This window comes from Peromyscus maniculatus, chromosome 21 (assembly GCF_049852395.1).
Source record: "Peromyscus maniculatus bairdii isolate BWxNUB_F1_BW_parent chromosome 21, HU_Pman_BW_mat_3.1, whole genome shotgun sequence".
NCBI lineage: Eukaryota > Metazoa > Chordata > Mammalia > Rodentia > Cricetidae > Peromyscus > Peromyscus maniculatus.
In genome coordinates this window covers 9,662,744-9,687,658 of record NC_134872.1, presented here as the reverse complement: position 1 = coordinate 9,687,658, position 24,915 = coordinate 9,662,744, and the positions used below count along the sequence as shown (strand labels likewise).

The window sequence follows — 24,915 nt, the reverse complement described above, 5'->3', positions numbered from 1 at the left end:
TCACGGGGGAGGGGCTTGGTTTCTGGGTGTGACAGTCTCATGGGGGAGGGCTTGATTTCTGGGTGTGCATCTGTACTTAACATGGACTCCTTCCATCAACAAGACAGAAGGGCAGCATGCACACCACTCTCTCCATTCTGCATCCCGAACACTAAAGCCCTGGGTTCGGTAGAAAGCGGCTGCAGGTGCCTGAGCCAGTACCAGGCATGACTAGACCACAGCCCAGTGCTCCGCATCTGTTTGCTCACATGGAGACGAAGCCCGAGCATTTCACCCACTTGTGGAGACTGAAGCATCCCACTGACGTCTCTCCCTTACAAGGACTGCCTCCAGCACTGTCGGCAGAGAACGCCACCTCTGCAAGCCCACTGGGGCGCTGGAGGGCTCTGGCTTACGTCTCTGTGAGCTCCCAGCTGTGGGGTACAGAGGTACGTGTGTCACTGAGCTAAGCCAAAGACCCACTACAGGCAGGCTGACAGCGCTGCTGCTGAGGGCTGGTACAGAGGCCACTTGCCCCTACCTGGTCCTGGGAGCCATGCCTTTTAGGGTGATAACAGGCTGAGTGAGGCCTTGGGTCAGAGGCTGTCCAGCCTCAGCTTTCTATCTGTCCCCATCTGACCCCGGGTTCTTCTTAGAGGCCACACATAAGGAACTCTCTTGACCCCTGAAGAGCTACTTTCACAAGGACAGTGGGGGCAAACTGTTCCCTCAGTTCCCCAGAGCTGCAAAATTCTTTGCCCTGCCTTCACCCAAATCCAACGGAACTCGAGATCCCTAGCTCTACACCAGCTGGCCAGTCCATGTGACATTGAATGTGACATGGTCCCCATAGGACGCCATGGTCTACCTCTCTTCCCTGTGCTGTGCCCTCCCTGAGACAACCAGGCTGGCCACCATGGTGGGACTTCATGGGGACCACCAGCTTTCCCTGTACCTCCTACCTGCAGGCAAGAGCTACACCCCGCCCTCGGCAGGAAGCCTGGCTTTGTTGAAGTCAGGCAGTGGTCTCCAGCAGAGGTTGGCATCTAAGACAACTGAGGTCATTTGTTCAGGGCTGGTCCTTGCTCAGGAGGTTGCCCTATAACCATGCACTCCGGCTTTAGTGGACAGTCCTGCTGACCAATCATCCAGGAGAATGTCTGATTGGGTTATTGGTCACTGGCCTCTGAGGCTATCACCTCTGACGGGCTGTGTGATCCAAGTTCATGATAATGGGAACACTCACTGTGCTACTCTGCCCAAGGGGGCTCCCTGTGAGAACTGGGAGACCTGGGGATGAAAACTGGGTGCTTGTTCCCTATAAACTTTTGTCTCCTTACTGGTATCTTTAAAAATAGCTAATAGCTGGGTATGGTAGCATGTGACTTTAATCCCAGCATTCGGGAGCTCCAAGACAATCAGAGCTAAACAAATAAATAACAACAACAACAAAAACAAACCCAAAAGAAAATAACAAAAAACAGACATCAACTTCCTTCAAGTGTCCCCACACAGCTCTGGAGGAGAGTTATCTCCCTCTCATGTGCGGACATTTTCCAGCTGCACCTGCTACACCCCCCCCCCTTTTTGTGTGTGTGTGTGTGTGTTTTGTTTTTTTGGTTTTTCGAGACAGGGTTTCTCTATGTAGTTTTGCGCCTCTCCTGGAACTCACTTTGTAGACCAGGCTGGCCTCGAACTCACAGAGCTCCGCCTGGCTCTGCCTCCTGAGTGCTAGGATTAAAGGCGTGTGCCACCACCGCCTGGCCACAAAACCCCCTTTTAAAGAAAACACAGGGGGCTGGAAAGATGGCTTAGCAGTTATGAGCACCTACTGCTCTTGCAGAGGACCTGGGTTCTATTCCCAGCACCCACGTGGCAACTCACAACTGCCTGTAACTCAAGTTCCAGAGGATCTGACACCTTCTTTTGGTCACCATGGGCACCAGACATGCAAATAGTGCCCAGACAAGCGCATGCAGGCAAACACCCATACACGTAAAATAAATCTTAAAAAACAAGACAAAACACTTAAAGAAAATGAATCGAGTAGCGTTGATACAACAGGCTTCCTCTAGCTTGTGTCAACCGTGTTGGAAGCAGAGCAGCCCAGTCACACTAGCTTTTCTGTCTGGGGAAACAAAGTCATACCCCGTCCCACGGTTTCCACACGGAGCCCTCCCGAGGCCCGGCCGCTGTAGGCTCCGGGCACAGACTCACCTGCTGTTTCTGGCTGCCAGCTCCTCCCGCATCTTTTTAATGTCACTCTTGCATTTTTCAATCTCCACCACTTTAAGTCCTTCCACTGGCGACAAAGAGACACAGAGAGGGTCACCAGAAGCAATCGCAGCGATCTAGCGAGGCTGGTAAGTGAGGATCCCAGTCGCGGCAGAGGCTTCCACACCTTCCCATGCTGCTGATGTGTGCGGTGCCCTCACCTCCCCACCAGTCAAGAAACCAACAGGCAACGTCAAGGAGGAACAGGGGGGGCGGGGGGGCGGAGACGGGGGACTCAGTCACAGTCTCCGGGGCCCCAGCTAACTGGACAGTGTGTCTGCCAACTAGCTACTAGCTTAAGACGTTCCCTTGGAATGCTGCTGGAAGCTGGCTTCTTAAGGAAGAAAAGAAATGATGCCTGTTACTTTACGACCACATGTCAGCTTTTGGCCAAAGGACAGGGCCCATAGTATTAGTATATTCCCTTTGTCACTGAGCTGGGCTCCGAATAGCTACTAAAACCACAGCATGACCCCTTCTGAAGGAAAAACAGCGATTCAGGGAGTTGGTGGGTTCCTAACAATGCCTCCCACCCAAGAAGAGGAGCTGCAGCTAGGGTGCACATGTGCAGGCAGCCTGGTATGACCCAGGCTCTTTCTGGGCTTTCCAGAACTTTCCAAGGTAGTAAGTAGTCAAGCTGGGATAGGGCTCCGTAGGGACACTGCCTCTTCTGCACAAAGGAACACAGTCAGCTCTGGTCCCGCCCGGTGGCTTGCTTCTGGGCCAGAGAAACGTCTGCCCCTCCCATACAAGGCTGGTAGGAGGCTGGGCAGACCAAAATGAAGGCCTCAGGTGTCAGTGGCTGCGTTCAGGGTGGTGGGAGCCTGGGGGCAAGTCCAGGCAGCAGCTGTGGGGGTGGCGAGGCACGAAGAGGCCAGGCATGTTTGTTCACACACTGTTACCCCTCCTTTGGAGTGAGGTTCTTCACACTTTTTTGTGACACTGGTAACCCAAAGAAGTTGTTGAAAGCCACGGGGCATTCTTCTGAGGACAGGTGCCAGGCACCCCTGGGGTTCCCTAGCGATGAGTTCAATGTGGCCGCTGCGGCCTTTGTTTAGACCTCCTGGTTGCATTCTGCAGGCTGAAGGCGTGCTTCTAGAACATGGACGGAACACATGGTAAATCAACAACCACAGAAAGGTGCAGCTCAGTCAACTGATACACAGAAGGCAGAATGTGGTGGGAAGTAAACAGATCCAAGGAGAGATGCTCCATAGTTCCACTTGCCATGTGGGTTTGAGACAAAGCTGTCCTGTGTAACACAGACTAGCTCAAATGTGCCATCCTCCTGTCTTGGTGAGTACATAGTTGGGATTATATGACCTACACTGGATACTCTACAGTTCATCACAGGCCCCATTCTAATGCCTCCATCAGCACATCATGGAGAAGGAAGCCTATCCCCGGGGGTTGAGGCTCCGTACTGAGGGGCCTTCACAGACAATGGCCGGAGGCTGCTGGACTCATGGCCTGACCCAAGTTTCATCCATTAGGGCCCCCTTGTCCTCTCTTAAGCTTGACATACAGGTAGGCACAAACACCCCAAGCTAAAGTAGAGGTCCCCCTGAACCATTTAACCTTGCAGGGCCCTGGAGACACAATCAACATGGACCTTCTGACATGTTGGCATGCAGAGTTAACTTGCTTTGAAACCTTGGGAAGTGCATGTGCACTTAGCAGGGATTTCTAAAAACATTATGTGTAGGCATGTTTTGCCTACACAGGTGTTTATGCACCACCTAAGTGCAGTGCCTGAGCAGGCCAGAAGAGGACGCTGGATCCCCCTGGAACTGGAGTTAAAGATAGTTGTGAGCTGCCATGTAGGTGGGTGCTGTAAATCGAACCCAGGTCCTCTGGAATAACAGCCAGTGTTCTTAACCACTGAGCCATCTCTCCAGCTCCGACTTCAGAAGGGGTTTCTGTGGGCTTCTGTACCTCGTTGTCTCCCAATGAAAAGATTGAAGAATGACTTCCTAAGAGAAGGTGGCCCCATGGAAAAGGGCCAGAGCGGTGGCGAAAGCAGTTTTCACCTCCTTCCACATTAAGAACCCACAGGATCTGGGGGCGCAGAGGGGGGCATGCTCTCTCCTGGCTACAAAACTAAGGCTCCCCACTCAAAGGCAGGGAGCAGAGAGCTGCTTTTCAATGCTTTTTTCCTGGGGCTGCTCCGAAGGTTTGCCTCGGGCACACTTCCTGAGTGACAGGTTCGGTTCGGTTCAGTATGGAAATTCTGGATTGTCTGCATGCCTTGTATCCAACTCTGCCCCTGGGGGTCAGCTCTGGCTGTGGCCTACACTGGTGTTTAGGTCTTGGTTCAGGTCCAGGGCATGGGTACAAAGGGTGGACGGAGCAGGGCCGCCCTGTACCACCCCCTAACCCCCAGCACACCAGGAAGGAAGTGGATAGCTCGGGTGAGGACAGGAGGTGAGGGCCCCCTGCTGTTCCATGGTTATGAAATCACCTTTGACCCGCCAGTAATCCCAGACTCCTTAAAGGCTAAACATTTACACAGAGAGGGAGAAAAGCACTGGAAGTCACGGAGCAGAAACGTGTATTTGGTTTCAGGTCAAAGAGCAAGGAGGAAATTCCACTCACGACAAGGTCAGCACAGAGTGGGGTTTACAGGTGGCCACACTAGCTGGAGGTCCCTTACCCTGGGACACAGATAACAGCTAATGACAGCCAGATGAAGCTGCATGCCCACACACGCCCACGAGTGTGTCTGCCCATGTTTTTATGTACGTGTTTGTGCAGGGTTGTGTGTCCATATGGAGCAGCGACTGGAGCCGTGTTCCTGGCAGCCTTCTCAGCCAGCCACACAGGGGCAGGACCATCTGGACTGGACAATTCCCTGGTGTCCTGTTCAGGACGGAGGTCACCCCGTCTCCCCTGTTTGCATCCTCAGAATGAGGCACTAAGTAGCTGTATCTGAGTTTCTCTGAAACTCCAAGTCCCTGGGGATCAGCATGGGTGACATTTCTGGCTTCTGGAGACTAGGAAGTGGTCGGCCAGGAGGGACAGGAACGGATGAGCCCAGAGCCAGCATGGGAGAGAGCCCGTGCATACAAGGCCACTCCTGGAGATGCAAGAAGACTTGGGGAGGCCAGGAAGTGAGACCTACAGTAGGGATCTGGGACCGAAGAGGCATCAGAAGAGGAGGATGGTACTAGATGAGTGGAGGATGGGGAGGCACCTGCTGTGTGTGGCAGTCGTGAGCCAAACGGTGACTGGGGCTTTACGTATCTGTTGGTGTGGATGGTGCCCTGGCAGCAAACTCCTTCCACTGTCTGTGGCTAACGCCCTTCGATATGTCTCGAGAGTCCGCACATCTTGGCAGGAGACTAAGCTGGTCTCCCATGACAACGTCGGGAACAATGAATGCTCACGGTAGTAGCCTGGAGTGTGTCTTGCGGAGCACATGTCCGCATCCTAAACCCTGGATCCTGTGAAGGCTGCTTGATTTAGACGAAAGATCCCCAGCAGACGTTAGATAGAGAACTTGAGATGGGACTATCCTTGATTCAAATAGAGGTGTCTTTACAAGACACGGACGGGGTACTCTGAGATATGGCAGTCGGAAGGAGGGGACCACACGAAGACAGAGGCAGGCTGCAGCCATGGAGCAGTCCCAGCCAGGGAGCGGGAAGGGTGGCTGGTAACTACCGACTACCAGGGTCAGCCTAGAACTGACTCGTCCTCAGAACCCAGGGGAGCCAGCCCTGCTCACACTTTCTAGGCCAGGGCTTCCAGCTTCCAGAAGGCACTGCTGTGGAGCTTTGCTGAGGTGGCCACGGGAATAGGCACTCTCCTACTCCTTCAGGGAGGCTTTGGACCAGCTCCACGCAGGCTTTGGACCTGGTGCCAGTGGTGGCAATGGCAGTGGGAGAGTGGGGATCCAAATGAGAGAGACGCCAGCGAGGTGACAGAGAGACCACTAGTTCCAAGGGATGGTGACGGTGGGGGGCAGTGTCATGAGGCGTCACACCCTACAGGGGAGTGGTGGGCTCCCCAAGGCCTCCAGAAAAAAAAATAACCCTCTTCTGTTCAGAGCAGCCACAGTGGCAAGAAGAAGCTCCACCCCCACCCACAGGAGGAAGACACCTTCCTCAGGGAAGGTGGCAAGGACTCCAGACCTGGTTTGTTTTGTTGTCTCATTTGCTGAATGAACTGGGGTGGTCACTAACTGCTCTGTGGCTCCTCATCATCCTAGGCAAGACAAGATCATCCTGAGGACTGAAAGACCAGTTGACTTGGGAACAGCCACCGCACTTTGAGAAGGACACACGAGACGATGGGAACATGTTTCGGCTTATTCCAGGGAGCCAGGTCTTGTGTGACAGAATTTTTTTCTTGAAAAATGAGAAGCAATAAAAAAAAAAAAAAAAAAAAAAAAAAAAAGACATCCACTCAATCTTCCGAGCAGAATCTGCCATGCATTCTTCTCTGTGGATGCTTGTCTCTTAATGGCTTCCTGTTTGGATTTTGTTTGCCCAGCCCAAGTTAATAAATGAGGTGCCCATGTATTGCCAGGCTGAGCCTGACGGTGACGGAGAGCTTGGCTGTGGAGCTGAGAGGGTGGAATGTGGGATCTGCAGGCCTGTGGAATGTAAGCATCGATCCTTTCTTGGATCCCTCCTTCACTGCAGATAAGATGACTCGAGCCTGTTTCCCTCCCCAAATCGGGCTTTTTGGAAACTGAATGGAGACTGGACCCGACTCTCACATACAGGCCGGGTTTCTGCTTTCCTTTAGCAGTGGCTAAAACCTGAGATCCAGACGTCATATATGTCACAGATTCCAAACTCTGCAGAAGCAAGCTGCACAGAGGCGTGAAGAGAGGATTGCCCCCTCATGCAGAGGCACGGAGCTGGAACCCTGGCAGAGGTTCTGCTGGGCCAGACGGAGGCCATTTGGGTTTTTCCTTTGCGTTCCGTGCACAGACACAGCTTTGTACAAGCTGCACTTCTTGGAAACGTGTGCTTAGATCTGTCCTTGTCCGGTCTTTGTCAAAATCAAAGCGGCACACAGAGAAAGGACGCGTCTGCCCTTGGCACTAACCTGCTCGCTGTTCTAAGCGGCTAATTCTGATGGAGGTTAAAAGGCCTAAGCGGGGGGGAAAAAAAGGAAGGAAAAAAAAAAAACCAACTCCACTCACGTTCCACCCGTTTCTCCAGCACGGCCAGGTGATTTGCAACTTCTGCTTTCAACTCGTTGATCTTAAACGCTCTGGGGGGAAACAGTGGGGAGAAAAGATAAAAAAACATGACCCAGACCAGCAAACATGGATGGGTCCCTGCCTGAGGTGAGGTCTCTAAGGGGGCTGGAGAGGGGACCAAGACAGCAGGAGGTGCTTTTAAAGAAGAATACTGTCCCTGAGTATTCTTGATTCTGGTATCTTTACGACTCTGTACTGGGTTCTCTGTACAGACTAAAGGTGGGTTGACCCAAGCACGCACCCTGCCCTGCCCAGCAGGTATGCCATACAGACAGGTATGGGGTACTGCCATGCTTCCTGGTGGCCCAAAAGTGGCCTAAGACACCATACAGAAATCACTTTGAGAAACTGACCGTTCTGACATGGAATTAGGAGGGTGTTGGTGAATGAAAAGGAAGCCCCCACCCACCCACACAGCATCTCAGTGGGAAACACTCATTTGTAAAAGGGTGTTGTGCAGGTGACCCCAAGTCTTGGAAGAACGGAGTTGGGGGGTGGATTCATCACCCCCAAAACTCATCACCGACAAGCAGTCACTGGGCATGGTTTTGGGGAGAAGATGAAGGTTGGCTAGACTGTGCCGGGCTAGGCCAGCTACAGACGTGAGAGGGCTGGCTATGGCCAGGCCCAGCTCCCACCAGCCTGGAAAGTGTGTACACCGAGGATACGGTACCTGGAGAACTGCTCTGCCACCTGGGCCAGCACACCCTGGATGAGTTCTTCTCTTTCTACAAACCAAAGAAGAGAGAGCGATGCAGTACAGGCTGGGAGGGAGGACGCGGAGGCAGGCAGGTCACACCATCCCTGTGCGAGCTGCGGGTGCGCCTCCGTGAAGGATGCTTGCTTGGCCTCTCAGTCACGGCGAGCAGGCCCTCCCTGGAGGTTTCTCCTCTTCTCTGCTGCCTGCTCTTACTGGTCCCTTGTCAGTGGCCCAGGCTGACGCTCTTGGGGTACCACCGCAGCTAGATAAGGCAGGCTGGCCCAGGGGCTCTAAATATGGAATGCTTTCTCTTAGTGCTCATTTTATGGGGACAATCACTATGACACAGTGGGGTCAATGCACTGCTGGAGTGAACACAAAGTGTTCTCAGGATGGGCCCTGCAGAGAGGAAGCAGGCTGGGTGGAGCAGACCTGGTCTCCTGCTGCCTGCCCTGTAAAACTGGGTTGGGTGTCTGGTTTTACAAGGTCCAGGTCCCAAGCTGATCATAACTTGCCTCCTTCCTATTTCCTGACCAGCCCAATGCTGAGTCTTATGGGAAGATGGCCATGCCACTCACTGTCCTCTGTGCTCTTGGGGAAGGGGAGACCTTCTCGGTCGCACTTAACCATTCATTCATGACCCCAAACTCAGAGACCCTATAAAGGAATTCATAGACTCTTCTACGCTGGCCTGGTGCCTAACTCGCCCCAGCAACCAAAACAAAGCAAACCAAACCAAGAGAGCCAAGAACATATTTCAGTGATTTAGTCTGGCGATGGAACTCAAAAAGCTAAACATGTCCCTATGTTTCCATCCTGTGCCCGCTTTCTGGTCAATGGTCAGGAACACACACAAAAGATGTGCACCACAGCATCATTTAACAGGGTGAGAACCAGCACAGCCTGTCCATATGTGGTGCTTAGCATTCTCATGGAGGTCTGAGGACAGTTTGAGGGAGTCAGGCCTTTCATTCCATTGTGTGGATTTGGGGGACCAAACTCAGGTCACCAGGCTTGGCAGCAAGTACCCTTAACTGCTGAGCCATCTTGTGGGCCTCAGGAATTGTTAAATTAAATATGACAAATCTGTATTGTAGACTCACATTCTACTATTGATAATAATTTCAGCTCAGCACACCTTTAAATCCCAGCATGTGGGAGGGTAGGGCGGGAGTTAGAGGGCCAGGTGGGTGAGAAGAACAAGTTCGAAGTCAGATTTAAACTGCACAATGAGGTCCTGTCTAAATTGGAAAAAAGAATCATTTAAAAATGTTCATTTCTGGGAGGCAGAGGCAGGAGGATGACCAGAAAATACATGATAAGCCAGCCAGAGTTACCTAGCAAGATCCTAACTTTAAAGCCAAAGCCAAAACCAAACAAAAACCAAGCAGAAAAGTTAACATCTGTTGTTAGCTGTAAAATGTTTTTTGAGAGGCTAAAGAAATCTTTCGGAGGTTAAGAACACTGGCTGCTCCTGCAGAGGACCGGGGTTTGACTCCCAGCACCCACATGGAGCCTCACAGCCAACCCTCTATGATTGCAGCCCCAGGGCACCCAATGCCCCTTCTGACCTCTATGGGTATCAGGTGTGCACACGGCACACAGCCATATGTTCAAGTCAAACGCGAGTACTCATAAAATAAAGAAATCTAAAAGGCTTTTTCTAAACGGTGTTTCAACTTAGAATGATCCCATTTTTCAAACATGTTGGGAGGAAACATTTGGGAACACCAACAGCAGTTATCTTTTGCTTCTAAGATTACACTTTCCTATTTCTGCTTCCTAAGAAAAATCTTCATTTTCTACCATGAACATATATTTTTTAAAGATTTATTTATTATGTATACAGTGTTCTGTCTGCCTGTATGTGAGAGCACCAGGTCTCTCTACGGATGGTTGTGAGCCACCATGTGGTTGCTGGGAATTGAACTCAGGACCTAAGGGAGAGCAGCCGGTGCTCTTAACCAGTGAGCCATTGTTCCAGCCTCTCACCCCACTCCATGAACATATTTCTATTCTGTAATGAGGAAAAAAAGTTGTTTCCCCCCCCCTCATATCTTGGTCACTTGTACTCAGCCCAAGAAACAGAGCATTGCTGGTATCCCAGAAGCCTCCTTGGCCTCCCTTCACTCCTTTCCCTCCACAGGCTATCTGAGCTCTAAGCAGATGCCACCTCACAGGCTTCCAGCTTCACAGGAATGCAGGTGTGCCCTCCAGTGTATAGCTCCTGCCATAGTCTACAGATAAGAGTGGGTCGCAGTGATGCCTGTACCACGGACCTGTGATGCCAGGACACACCGTTACCAGGCTAATGCCACTAAAAACTTCAGAAGAAGCAATGCAGTTCATCACTGGTGTGAGTACCATTTCAAGCAGCATGTGGCTAGCTGGCACCGTACTGGCACAGGCAGATGGCACACAGGTCACTTAAGGAAGTTCTGCAGTTGGGACTGGGCGGTGCAGCCCACTGTGGGAGCCCCGGAAGACGTGTTCAAGTTCGGACACAGCATTCCATCTCTCTGCTTCTTCAACAACGGGCTGCTTTAACAGTCCTTCCTATGGATGTTCAACGCAGCAGGGACAGTAGCCTGGTCCAGCCCACTTCAGGCGTCTCTGCTCCTTCCTCTCTGTCTTTCGGTGGGATTTTGCTACGTAGCCTAGGCTGGCCTCTAACTTGGGTTATCTTTATGCTTCAAGCTTCCCACATGCCTACCCCCTTCCTTCCTTTTTTTCCTTTCCTTTCCTCCCTCTTTCCTAAAATATACTTGCTAGTGTTTATTCACTGTACACAATGAAAAGAAAGAAAAAACAATAGAAAAGAATGAATTTGAATCAATCTCTTAAATCCTTCATGCTTCACTACCTGTAGGAAGCCCTTCTGGTGTCATGTGATCTTACACTCACTGTAAGGTCCCTGGGAGTGTGGCTGTTCACACAGGCAAGTTCAGTCACCCCAACCCAGCTTCCGGTTGTCTGTTTCCCATCCACTCAGGTGTCAGTCCAGATGTCACCTTAACCCACTTCCTCCTGGTGACCACCTCCCTACGGAGAGCTCGACCCAGCCTACCTGACTCACGCTCCCGTCCCCACACCCTGCACACTGTGCCGACCTGTGCCACAGTAACCATTTCACCATCGCCGTGACCTTACAGAACTCGTGTCTGCTAGCCTTAACTCACCAGTTAAAACTGCACCCTCCCAGGAACCTCATGGGGGTAATTCTCAGGACACAATAAAGTCATCAACCTGCAGGTCATCTTCTGTCTTTGCCCTTGTGTTCCTGGCCTCTCCATGTGGCCTGCAGGCCACCTGTCTATCCCCAGACCTATAAGTAATGACATCTTTATTTCAAGCTTATGTCTCCTAATCACTCAAAGGGTGCACTCTACCTAAGACCCTGAACGATAACACTTTCCAGTAAGTGGGTGGAGTTAACTCGTGGCTGCCTGGCTTCACGGCCTGGAAGAGGAAAAGTCACTTTTCATGGTACATCTTAGAAGACCAATTCAATGTGTCAGTCACAGACGAGTCACAGTTGAGTGGCTTGTGGGTCTAAGGGACTGAGGCCTGCACCTCCCTGGGAAGAGATATGGCCCCCACTGGGGGGGGCCTCAGGGAGCTTTCAGCTTGGGGCAGTGTGGTCTTAGATTACTTATTGTGAAATCTTTAGAAAATGTAACAGTTTGGATTAACTCAAGTTGCTGATCTCTAAGTATTCATATCAATTCAGAAGTCATCAATCAGTATTGCGTGTGTGTATATGTGTGAGTGCACATGTGTGAGCGTGAGTATATGTGTGTGTATGAGTGTGTGAGTATATGTGTATGTATGTATGTGTGTTGAGTGTGTGAGAGCGTGTATATGAGTGTATGTGTGTGAATGCATGTATGTGTGTACAAGTGTATGTGTGAGTGTGTGCATATGTGTGTGAGAGAATGTGTGTAAATGAATGCATGTGTGTATGAGTGTGTGTGTGTTTGTGTGGATACATGTGTGAGTGTATGTGTGTGTGAGAATGTGTGTGAGTGTGTGTGTGTGTGAGTGTGTGTGTATATGTGTGTTAGTGTGTGTGCGCATCCACATGAATGCCACGCTACACCTGTGTAGATTAGAGGACAACTGGCAGGAGTTAGTTCTTGCCTTCTACGACGTGGGTCCTGGGATTCAAACTCAGGTGGCCGGCTGGCAGCAAGTGCTCTTACCTGCTGAGCCATCTCCCTGACCCACTCTTCACATTTCTAATCAATTCCTGAGCAAAAGAGGAAGTTTCAAGAAAAACAAATAAATAAAAAGAGGTTGAATTTCATGAAAATGGAAGCACCACACTTCAAAGTTCTGCTGTGGGACATGGCCACAGTGAGGCCGAGAAAGGAATGGAGCCCTGCGCGCTGTGAGAGGGAAAACCCAGGACCCCACTGTGAGAACTCACAGAAAAGCAAAGCCACAGCCGAAGGAAGGGAGGGACAGGCAAGAGCGGAAAACAAAAGCAAAGAGAGGAGAAAGCAGTGGGGTAGAAAGCAAACCACACAGAAAAATTCATAAAAGACCGAGCTCTTCAAAAAGGCCAACAAACCGACAGACTTCCAGCAAGACTGACAAGTAAGTAAAGAAGTCAGTAAATAAATGAAGACAGATTACCAGAGACAGAGGCTACCGCCACCAGGGACGAAAGAGCTATCACCCAGTCCTCTATAGACACCAGGACGAAAGAGCCATCACCCAGCCCCTATAGACACCAGGGACGAAAGAGCCATCACCCAGCCTCTATAGACACCAGAGATGAGAGCCATCACCCAGCCCCTATAGACACCAGGGACGAAGGAGCTATCACCCAGCCCCTACAGACACCAGGGATGAGAGCCATCACCCAGCCTCTACAGACACGGGGCCACGAGGCGCCTGAATGACTCCCACCTACAGATCTGACAACTTTGAGGAAGTAGACCATTTCCCACAAAAACGAAACCACAACTCATCCTGGATGAAGTCATTTGGACAGCTTATAACTATAAAGGAAAATAGGTTTAAAATTTAACCTCACCCCCCAGAAATCTCCGGTCCAGCATGGTTTCCCTGCAGAAGTCAATCAAGTAGTTTTAAAATTCACACAGTTCTAAATATCTCTTCCTGAAAACAGAAGAGGAGGGAACACTTCTCTATCATTTTATAAAGAGTCTGATACCAAATCCACAAAGGCAACAGTAACAGAGACCACCATAGCCTATGCCCTTCATGAATACAGACACAAACTCAGTAAGAAAAAAAAATTAAAAATACACCCAGCAATATAGAAAAGAGAACAATATATTATGGTCAAGTGAGATTTCTCCAGGGATGTAAGTTTGGTCCAATGTTTAAAAACCAATCAATGAATGTAATCTACATACACTGGAAGCATATAGAAGAAAAATCCCATGATCCTGTCAATGAAGTCACAGAAACAATCTGACAAAAATCAACACACATTGAAGATGAAATTCTCATAAAAACAGAAACAGGGAGGAACAGCTTGAAGTTGATTTTTTTTAAAAAGCATTAACAGGGCTGGAGAGATGGCTCAGCAGTTAAGAGCACTGGCTGTTCTTCTAAATGATGTAGGCTTGAGTCCCACATGGTGGCTCACAACCATCTGTAACTTTAGTTCCATGGGATCTAATGTCCTCTTCTGGCCTTGGTGGGTACTGCATACACATGGTGCATATATGTGCATGCAGCTATAACACCCTTACACACAAAATGAAAAGCAATTATAAAAGCATTCACCCATAAAGATACATGCTCAGCTATGTTCATAGCAGCACTATTTGTAATAGCCAGAACCTGGAAACAACCTAGATGCCCATCAACTGAAGAATGGATGGAAAAAATGTGGTACATATACACAATGGAGTACTACTCAGCAGAGAAAAACAATGAAAGCATGAAATTTGCAGGCAAATGGATGGAACTAGAAAAAATCATCCTGAGTGAGGTAACCAAACCCAGAAAGACAGTCATGGTATGTACTCACTTATAAGTGGATTCTAGATATAAAATAAAGAACAATCAGACCACAATCCATAGAACCATGGAGGCTATATATATAGCATGGAGGTCCCTAGGACGACTGTGGCTTATAATAAATTTCGGATTTACTCAATTATTGAAAAAAAATAGCTAAATGAATGGAAACACATGAACTATGAACCAAAGGCTGAGGGGCCCCCAGCTGGATGAGGCCCTCTGAATAAGTGAGACAGTTGATTGCTTGATCTGTTTGGGAGGCAACTAGGTAGTGGGACCAAGTCCTGTGCTCATTGCATGAGTTGGCTGTTTGAAACCTGGAGCTTATGCAGGGACGCTTGGCTCAGTCTGGGAGGAGGGGACTGGACCTGCCTGGACTGAGTCTACCAGGTTGATCGCAGTCCTCGGGGGAGGCTTTGCCCTGGAGGAGGTGGGAATGGGGGGTGGGCTGGGGGTAAGGGGAGGGGGGAGGAGGGGGGAGAATAGGGGAACCCGTGGCTGATATGTAGAACTGAATGGTATTGTAAAATAAAATAAAAGGGAAAAAAAAAAGCATTCACAAAACTCTTCAGCTACAGGTTTAACAAGGCAGGACAGACATCTCATTGACACAATGCTGTAAGTTTAAGCTAGTGCAATAAGGCAAGAATAAGAAATAAAAGGACACAGGTCAGAAAGGAAGAGATAAATCAGTAGCCCTGCTTATGGCAAGACTATGTATACAGAATAGTCCAAGGAATCTACAAATAAACACCTCTCCTAAAGCTAACAAGTGAATTTAACACAGTCATAAGATACACATATAATATTAATAATATATAATAATCATATTAAAATACAATAGCATTGACAGTCACTCAGAAAAGCCCCACGACTCGGATATAAACCTAACAAAAACATATGCAGAATTTGTATGCTCAAAGCTCCAGCATGTTACTGAAAAAAGTATGTAAAGAAATAGTAAGTAACTCATGCTGGTGACTTAGTGAATTGGGCACAGTGATGATGCCAGTTCACCCTAAACTGGCATACAGGCTTAAGGACATTCCTGTCCAAAATCACCACAATTCCCCCCCTCCCCCGCTGTCGCCTTTTTTTTTTTTTTTTTTTTTTTTGGTTTTTCAAGACAGAGTTTCTCTGTGGACCAGGCTGGCCTTGAACTCACAGAGATCTGCCTGGCTCTGCCTCCCAAGTGCTGGGATTAAAGGCATGCCACAGACTCTTTTGTAGACATAGACAAGATTATTCCACAGGCAAAAACCTAATGCAGATCGAATGGCCTATGCCTCTACAGCGTAACACACAGGGGCCAAACCTGCAGAGTGCCCGGGCGTCAGAGAGTCCCTAGCTGTGATGCCCAAACACACAGGGGGAGATCGCTAAGCCACTTGTCAAAATGAATCATCGATGTAAGGAAAACAGTGTTAGGGGCTGACGAGGCAGCCTGAAGCCACACTCCAGGCAGCCATATGCTCAGGTAGTTGGCTAACACAAAACAGATTCCACGCTTTGGAGTGTGTGTGCGTGTTTTAAGAGAGAGAAAGAACATGAAGTTGGGTGGGTGGACGGGGACCTGGAAGGAGCTGGTGTAGGGGAAAGGATAAGATCAAGATATATTTTATGAGAAGTTTAAAAAAAATAAAATGAATGTAAGTATCAACAAATCGTGCCCCACCCCCAAAAAGAGAAGAGACAAGGTGCAGCTCAGGAGGGAATGTTTGCTAACGGCGTACCTGACAATGATTGGAATATAGTGTGTGTGAAAGGCTGTCAAAACTCGGCAGCAGAAAACAGGCAAGAGATGACACATGGCTGTGTGCAGATGAGTGTGAGCGTGGGAACTCTCGGGCATCCACGGTCACTAGGAAACGCAAATCAAAATGCTTATCCTAAGATCAAAAAGACTGACCATGCCCAGGTCCGGGGAGGACTAGCCCTGGGTCCCTCGTGCCCAGGGAGATGGACAGGAGCTGACCTTCCAGGCACGAGGAGCAAAGTCCATGTTCCCATCATCACCTGTGTGCCAATGACTGGAAATGGTCTCAGCCTGGAAACAAGCCAGGCACCCTCCAGCGTGAATGGACAGACTAACTGTGTCACCCAGCGACAGGGAGCGCAATGCAGCCATAAAAAGAACGACTTCTGCAGGAACAACCTGGATGGACCAAGAGTTCTCGTGCTGAGTGGAGCAGTTAATCCCCCAAATTACGCGTAGGATTGCATTTATTCAATGCTCCAAGTGACAACGTTAGAAATCTGATGATCTCAGATTAGTGATGGATGGGGGTCAAGGAGGGGTGAGTTGAGAAGGGAAGGTGATTACCACAGGGCAAGCAGGTAGGATAGGGGAGGACGGGTGGTGTGCACCTGAGCGGGCCAGAGTCCACAGCTGGCTGGGTCACTGGGCTGCGGTGACAGAAGCTTCCTCTCCAGTTGTTCTCACGAGTGTCTGGATCCGAACTGACCTCCCAGCCAGCTCAGAATGGAATAGAAAAGCAAGGAAGGGCGGGAGAGACGGCTCAGAGAGAAAGAGCACGCAGTGGTCGGGGATTTGGTTCCCAGCACCACACGGCCGCTCACTACAGTAACACCAGTTCCGGGGGGATCTGAGGCCCTCTTCTGGCCTTCTTGGGCAGAAGGCACACGTGTGGCACATAGATAGACATGCAGGCAACAGTCATACACATAACATAAAAATAAGTAACTCTGAAAAGAGTTTAAGGAAGAGCTGTTCTTTGGATTTGAGGGATGTCATCCCTTAGGTCTCACAGCATTTTTTTTTTGTGCTTGAATTTGATTGTCAGGAGAAGCAGGACTTGGTATTCTGGTCTATGTTAAGGCTAACTAAGCCCATGTATAAGCCATGTCAGCTTCTCTGTGTTTTTTTATTTTATTTTATTTTTTTATTTTTTTTATTTTTATTTTTGGAGACAGGGTTTCTCTGTGTAGCCCTGGCTGTCCTTGAACTCACTCTTGTAGACCAGGCTGGCCTCGAACTCAGAGATCCACCTGCCTCTGCCTCCCGAGTGCTGGGATTAAAGGCATGTGCCACCATGCCCTACTGTCTCCGTGGTTCTTAGAAATGCCTCAGAAACAGAGAGGCACACCCCGCTGGGGCCACGGCCAGGCTGTGGCACTCACTCTGTACATACAACTCGGCACAAAGAGCTCCCTGGGACATTTATCCAGAGTGCAAAGAATGAATAATTTTCCAAGAAAAAAAAAAAAGAGGAAAAAAAAAATCCCCATGTAGCACAGCTAGCCACCCACATGCCTGTAAACACAGCCCTGGTCTGGAAGCAGTGTCTGTTATCACAGGGATCTCTGCACCGGCACTGGCTTTTCCCCAGTGGGCTGCAGAACTGGGAAGCAAGCAGGGAACCCGGGCAGAATCCCCAGGGGAGGGTGTGGCCTGTGGCAAAAGCCGCTGCCTTCGCTCCTGTCCCTGCTGCTGCTTTACCGTCCCAGGGTCACCAAGGCTGGCTGAAAGCCGCCGAGGTTTGCCCCAGCATCCCTCGTGGCTTGGACTCCTTGGGTGGGTCAACAATCTTCGGGACAATGGGATGCTTAGGAAACCCCCCATCAGCCTGGGCAGCCCGGGTCTGCCTGCCAAGTCTTCAAAGTGCTCTTTTCCATTGTAATTACAGGTGCCGATCAACTGCACAGATTAAGGGTGTTCACTGCGACATTTGCACACATCATGCTCTGGTCACACCGGCTCATCCCCTTGTCCCCTCCACCCACCCCTTCTGTTTCCTCTAATAATCCTTTCTTTTACTGCCCTGTCATCTTTTGAAAAGATTTTTGGTTTCCATGGGAGAAAAACCATACATTATTTCTCTTTATTCCCCTAGGGAGCCTAAAACCGCTGGATTAGGGGGCAAGTTGCCAAGTGTTCGTCATTTCCAACCTGGTGACAAAGCCATACCTTGTCAGCAAATTCACTACTACAGATGACACCTATCACCATTTCCTGGGCTGCACGGCGCATAATGACTTGAAGAAGTTTAAGCACACACAAGCGTTTTGTTTTCGAAAATGTCTTGGTATCTCTGAGAAAAGTCAGCAGTAGTCAAGAATGCTCATAAGTCATAGCTTTGGGCAACTGTCATCTCTTTGGGGTCCCTCTGGACCTCAAGGTTCTAAGCAAAGGAGAGCGTCTGACCCATGCAGACGGGTCCTGCAGGACAGCAAGCTGACATTCCCAGGCCCTTTGTTTTCTAGGGAAACTCCAGGAGCTGAGGAGCTATGTGGAATATTCCCTGGCCCTGTGAGTGTAGGAGAGCTGGTGGGAGCACTCCAGGGAGGACTCCCAGGTACTGACTGCAATAAAGGTAGAGGACTCCCAGTTATTGATTACAGCAAAGGCAGGTGCCTGGTATATTCCAAAGAGCAGCATCCTCCAGGCTTAGGAGGCTTGCGTGCAGTCTCTGCGCACCAGGTGGCTTCTTGCTCATTGAAGCCTTAGCTCCTGTAGGCTGCTGTGTCTATAGCCTCCCCAAGGCAAGCAGCCACGGTAAACGCTGGCGGGAGCTGGAGACCTCACACACAGCACAGGAGAGCCGAGTTTCATTTTAGGACGATCTGAGCGGGCCAGCAGGGGCCCAGCTTCAAGGATGCTAGGACAACACAGCACTGTCACGCCACTGATTTGGAGCAGAGAAACCCCAGGTCCTGTGTGCTCAGCTAGAACAGGGGGCCGGGATAAAGCAAACCTCTGTCAATTCTGGAGGAGGCTACTGGGGTGTCAGCTCAAGGTTCCTGGACAGAATTCGGCCGAGAGGACATAGGTGCAAGTGGGATGGGTGCCCTGTCCTGTGGGGTTTCCCCAACCAACAGACCATGGCAGAGTCGGAAGGCTGACTCCAAGTTGGGCTGCAGGGAACGTTCAAGGAACCAGTCCCTGCCCTGCCCACTTCTTCCAGGAATTGTTTATGTTTCAGGCAATTCCTGACCCTGCCCAGGACTCCTGTCATTCGGTGGCAGAAGGACACAAGCATTTGGTTAAAGGGACAGACAGCAAAGTCCGTCATTCTGTTGCAAGGAGCAATTGCACACTACATGTTGTCTGGGGCCAGCAGGCTGGTGACTCGAAGTTCTTTGTATACTGAGCTGAAGAGACAACAGCTCTGTCCGTTTTTCTGTCCCCCCTGATGCCTGAGCTGGTTTGGACATAACTCCTCTTCCCCGTCCCAGGCTCCTGCACGGAGGTGGAGGGCCTGAGGTGCCAGTATGGGCACCTACACTTAGCTCTCTCACCCTGCAGAAACAGCATTCAGAGCTGCAGCGGGGGCGGTCTAAGCCTGCTGACATACACCTGTAATCCTTACAACTGGGGAGGCTGAGGCAGGAGGATGGAGACGGGAGGCCAGCCTGGATGACCCAGTGAGAGCCTTTCCAAAAACAGAAAACAAAGAACACAGCGCCAAGCCTCACCGGGGCGGCCAGCAATGGCTCACACCTCCACTGGGCTTGTCACGATTCTATTCAGACCGTGCAGCGAGCCATGGGCCACCGTCTCAACCTGAGGCAGCAGCAGGCGGGGTTCCGAGCATTCGCCCAGCGGCTCACGGTCCACAGAAACTCCCCAAAGCTCTGAACAACCGAAACCAAAACTAAGAAAAACCTAAACAACAATGAAAACAACGTCTACCCCCCTTTGGGTAGTGGCATCATCTTTATCACCGCCACCGACGCTGTCATCACCACATTAGGGAAAAAATAAGCCCCATTCCTTAGACTCCAAGAGGCAACCCTCCCAGAGGCCCTGAAGACAGGATGGTGCGGCTATTCCTCTCTCAGTGCGACACCCACAACAGAGAGAGCCAGAGCACTGCCCGACCAACGCTCCGACACTCCGCCCTTGCCCCAGGAACCAAGAGGGTCAGACTCACCTCCTGTCCGACTGTTGCTCTCTTCCAGCCCCCCGCAGGTGCCCTCCAACCAAGTCTGCCTTCAAAACAGCATGCGGGGATGGTCTAAGGCAGGAAGGGTCACTGGGTACTCATTGTTTATGGGCACCATAAAACTGACATTCAGAAGGAGGGGGAGGCGGGGAAGACACACTTCCTTTATGACCCAGGAGGACAATAAAGTTATATGATTAACAGTGACCTTGCCTGGCGCTTCTTAAAGTCACAAGTTCTCTGGGTTGCCCTGCTGGGAAATCACACTCTCTCAACCTGAAGGGTCGGCAGAGGGCATTTCGGGAATAAGTAAGCCAAAGGCGCCAAGGACTCTGATGTCCTCGAGCCAAACTGCTGTGTCTGGCATCTGTCTTGGTGGTTCGCATTCACGGGCATGGGGTGTGCATAGAGCGTTGTCCTTGGGGTGGGGGTCTGTCATGCTCTGCATGGTCTGCCTGATTTCAGGTGCACAGCACACTTTCTTCCCCTGCTCCCCTTCCTTAGGAACCTGTGCAGAAGCGTACACAGCGTCAGCATTCGGAACTGCCGATGCTGAAGCCAGAGCCACCAGGCTGCTTGCAGCAGGTACCCGAGGAATAAGCATCGATACCTGTGGATATCAGATGATGCTGAAGAGCCAGGGAAAGGCAGAGAAGGGGCCCCAACTGCACAGCTGTGCTCTACGTGGTTCCAACTACAGGACACTCTAGAAAAGGGAAAACCGGGGGCTGGAGAAACGGCTCAGCAGCTAAGAGCACTGGCTGCTCTTCCAGAGGATCCCGGTTCAAGTCCCAGCACCCACATGGGAGCTCACAGCTGTCTGTAACTCCAGTTTCAGGGGATCCGACACTCTCACACAGACAAATATGCAATAAAATAAATAAATAAAATATTTTTTAAAAAAAGAAAAGGAAAAACCATGGAGACAGGAAAGAAGGTTGTGGGAGGGAGCAGGGAGCAGTGGAAACAGATCTCCCCACTTCTCTTGTACTCATCCCCAAACCCCCACCATCCCCACTCTGCCCCCACAACACCCTGCTGGCCAGGCTGGCTTTGAAACTCAACCGCTCATCTCAATGATCCTCCACCCTCAGCTTCCTGAGTAGCTGGGACTACAGGGCCATCCCACTTCTGGAAGCCTAGGAGGTTAAAGGTATTCCTTATGAGGCTGCGCTGGGGGACACATGGCATCAGGTGTTTACAGAGACCAGAGAATGTGCAAAGCCAAGAGTGGCCCATAGTGAACTGTGGACTCGAGTGAGTATGACGTGTCCATCACCGAGTGTGGAGGGAGGGAGTGGGTAGGAACTCTGTGCTTTTCCTTCAACTTTGCTATCCATCCGAAAATATCAAGTCTGTTTGTTTAAAGTAAGTTGAAGGTGGAAACCGCACGGCTTAGAGCTGCGGCTAAAAGCGACGCTGAAGGAACGGGGGCAGGAATGAAACAGAACGTAGACATCTGTCCAGCCAGCACGAACAGCAGCAGAAAAGGGGAAAAAACCACAAAACCCGAGATCAGCAAAAAGCAAGCACCCTCAAGGCCAAGCCTGTATAACTTGATGGCACGACCACTCCATGGTATGGTTAATGGGAAGGTTTTTATTATAAACATGAGGGAGAGAACTGCCGGAGGCATCTGGAAGAGTCCAGAGCAGGGAGAGAAAGCAGTAGACTGAACATGGCCGGCAGAAGGGGGGGGGGCACTGAGATAGAGATAGTGAGGGCAAAAGAGATGACCAGAGAGAGTGTAGAGCTGAAATAACGGGGTTCTGGGAGAACTGAGTCACTGGCAGGAGGGAGGTCCACGAACTGGAGGAGTTTAGGGTAGGAGGCAGGGTGAGAAGAACTGCCAGGACTCTGAAATGTGTAACAGGTACTTGTGATATTGAGGGAGCCTGGAGCCAGTGTGCACTTGGTGGGCTAACAGGACCACAGACAGCCATTTGTCCCTTCTGCCGATGATAAGGGAATTGGCTCCTTTGGTAGAGGGAAGAGCTTCACGAGTTCCTAAGGAAGGCTGGCTTTTATCTAGCTGCCAAAATATGGGGAAATGGAGTCTCCTTTGGACCTGACAAAGTCAACCCTAGCCTCGTCAATAGATGCATTCAATGGGTGTTCAAGAACAGCATGGCCTACAAAGCCAGTTCCAGGTCAACCGGGGCTACAGTGAGACCCGCAGACAGCCAGATGGCCAGGCAACCAGTCAGTCAGGAAAGTAACCTTCCCAGGATATATATTTAAAAGTTATTTTATTATTTTGTATGCATGGGTGCTTTACCTACATGTATATCTATGCACCCAATGCATGCAGTACCTCCAGAAGCCAGAAGAGGACACCAGATCCCCTGGGGCTGGAGTTACAGGTGGTTGAGAGCCGCCAGGTGGATGCTGGGAATTGTACTCAGGTCTAGTCTTAACCACTGAGTTGTCTCTCCAGCCCCAACAAGACAGTATTAAGAGGATAAAATGATTGGAATGCAGGGCCTAAAACTGTTACCCTCCCAACACATGACCTGTCTCCATGGCAAATCCTAGACTTTTATTACAGAACCATTACTAAAGAATCAAGCAGTGTTCACAAGATACTGCCAACATACATATGTTCTGATTGGGTGTGCAACCAATTAGAAATATCATTTATAGTAAAACGGGAACAAAAAATATTTAGGAATAAATGTGTGTGTGTGTGTGTTTTAAAGATATGCAGAATGCCTATCTTGGAAAAACTTGGTGAGATGGCCCAAGGGGTGGGGCTGTCTTATGTTCATGGTTGGGAAGCCTCAATATGGTAAAGATGCCAGTGTCCCCAAAATCTACCAATATGCTGAGAACCTTCCTAATCAATGCCATAGATCCTCTCTTACATCTTTTTTTTTTGAAATTGACAATGGAGAAAATATTTCAGTCACCTAAATCAACCTGAAAGGAGACATGTATGAGAGACACCCTGCCTGGTGTCAAGAACCCATATCATGTAGCTAGCTTGGTACTGATGCCAATGCTAAGAACCAGGGTGGCAGATGGGAAAAGAAAGCTTGGGAAAGGAGCAGATGTGAGGTTATGCTTCAGAAGTGAGCCGTATCAGGAGAGGGAGAGGGAGAGAGAGAGACAGAGAGAGAGAGAGACAGAGAGAGAGAGAGACAGAGAGAGAGAGAGAGACAGAGAGAGAGAGAGAGAGAGAGAGACTCATGACCATGGGGGAGAGGCAAGATCTGACAGTCTCAGGGTAGGAGAGAAATGGGGGGGGGGCAGGACACAGACGAGGCTACATGATGGGCCTGAGGGAGAAGAAAGAGACTTCCTTTCAGAGCCTGAGATGAGCTGCATTGGGAGAGACAGCTGTCAATCATGGCCTGGTAGAGGGCCTGAAACAAGGAAAATTCTTTACTTCTGCAGGTTTTCAGTCAGTGGCAGGAAGTTCCCTAGCTTGTGATGTAGCCAGGCCTAGTCACCATTGCCAAAGGCCAGGGGCCCGCACTGGGCAGGACAGTCAACTTACAATCACAAGGGAAGAGAGCCTGGGCTTGTTTTTCCCACTAATACCAGAGTGCTCTGAACCATTGCCAGCAGGAGCTTGCCAGGTCTTTCTCACAAGGGATGGGGGTGACGCCATACCTGAGTGTCTTAAAGCAACAGGTCCGTGACCTAACTGATGGTCAGAGCCGACAGACAGACAGAGCAAGCACAGAGCCGAGTCTAGAAGGAGATGTGTGCCGAGTGGAAGTCTGTCTGCACAAAGGTGCCAATGGGTCCAGAGCAAGAACAGTCTCTCAGCAGCAAGTCTGGCTATCACAGCCCAGGCGCACTTAGGAAGCAGGAGGGACAGTGGGCCCTACATAAACTGATTTGAAATGGATCACAGCTTAAAGCAAAAGCTGAGAGTTCCCCTTCTGAAAACGCATCCTGAGAGCAGACGAAGGACATACCAAACATGAAAGAAACTGTGTCACTTCCAACGTCATCCAGTTCACCGCCTCTGCTCCTTTGATGACCTCATTAAGAACATGAAAAAGGAGGTGATGGTGGCCGCAGATGCGTGCGTGTGTGCGTGCGTGCGTGCATGCGTGCGTGTGTGTGTGTGTGTGTGTGTGTGTGTGTGTGTGTGTGTGTGTGTAAAACACAAGCCAGGATCTGGGAAAACCAGTTAAGTGTGGCACATAAAAACCACCCAGATTACAGTTTCCGACAGCAAGCCATAATAGAGCCACAGCACACGCCAATTTAGAAGGGGTCAAAATGCTTAGAACACGCTTCACCAAATAAGATATCCAAACGGCCAGTAAGTATATAAAACACCTATACTGCCAAATAGCCTGGGAAGTTACAAATGGAGACTGTATTGAGATGTGATGGATCTCATACCTACTTCAGGGTTTCACAGTCTGAGACCCACAGATCAGGGCTGGGTGTCTGTGAAAGGAGTTGGCTGATCATGGGTGCCGCTGTGACCATGCAAAACAGCGCTGCATCTGCCTACAGCGGTCACTTCCTCATGCACTCACCGCCCTTCTTTGCCTCAGTTTCCCCTCCCTCCAAGGACTTCCTGAGATCACGTCAAATAACGCTGGGGGAGCGTAGCTCCATCTCCAGGCACATGGGAGGCTAACCCGTTTATGAAGCACACTCTTGCTCCCAGGCTGTACCCAGGATGCAATGTCAGCAAGCAAGTCCACAGTGAGACCTTCACAGCGGTCATAGTGGCTGAGCCCCACATTAGAAGTGACCTCCGTGTCCACCCACAGGGCCTTGGACAGCAAGCATGCTCAGCAGCACAGAGTGGCCAAAGGCCTGTGAATTGGAAACTGTGACACTGAGCCAGAGTGTCCACACATCAAGGT

General features: G+C 50.2%; 1 protein-coding gene across 4 annotated transcripts in view; it reads right to left on the bottom strand.

Moving 5' to 3' along the window:
- Positions 1–24,915, bottom strand: part of Pde9a (phosphodiesterase 9A) — a 95,594-nt gene that overhangs the window by 24,672 nt on the left and 46,007 nt on the right. For 2 of the 4 annotated variants that reach the window (XM_076558478.1, XM_076558479.1), the window contains exons 5-7: positions 8,142–8,196; positions 7,409–7,479; positions 2,197–2,281 (exon numbers count right to left, since the gene is read on the bottom strand). In XM_076558478.1, coding sequence (XP_076414593.1) covers positions 2,197–2,281; positions 7,409–7,479; positions 8,142–8,196 — 211 coding nt within the window. Of the gene's footprint in view, positions 1–2,196; positions 2,282–7,408; positions 7,480–8,141; positions 8,197–20,065; positions 20,205–24,915 lie in introns of those variants that run through there. The other 2 variants (XM_076558480.1, XM_076558481.1) reach the window with 2 other exon arrangements.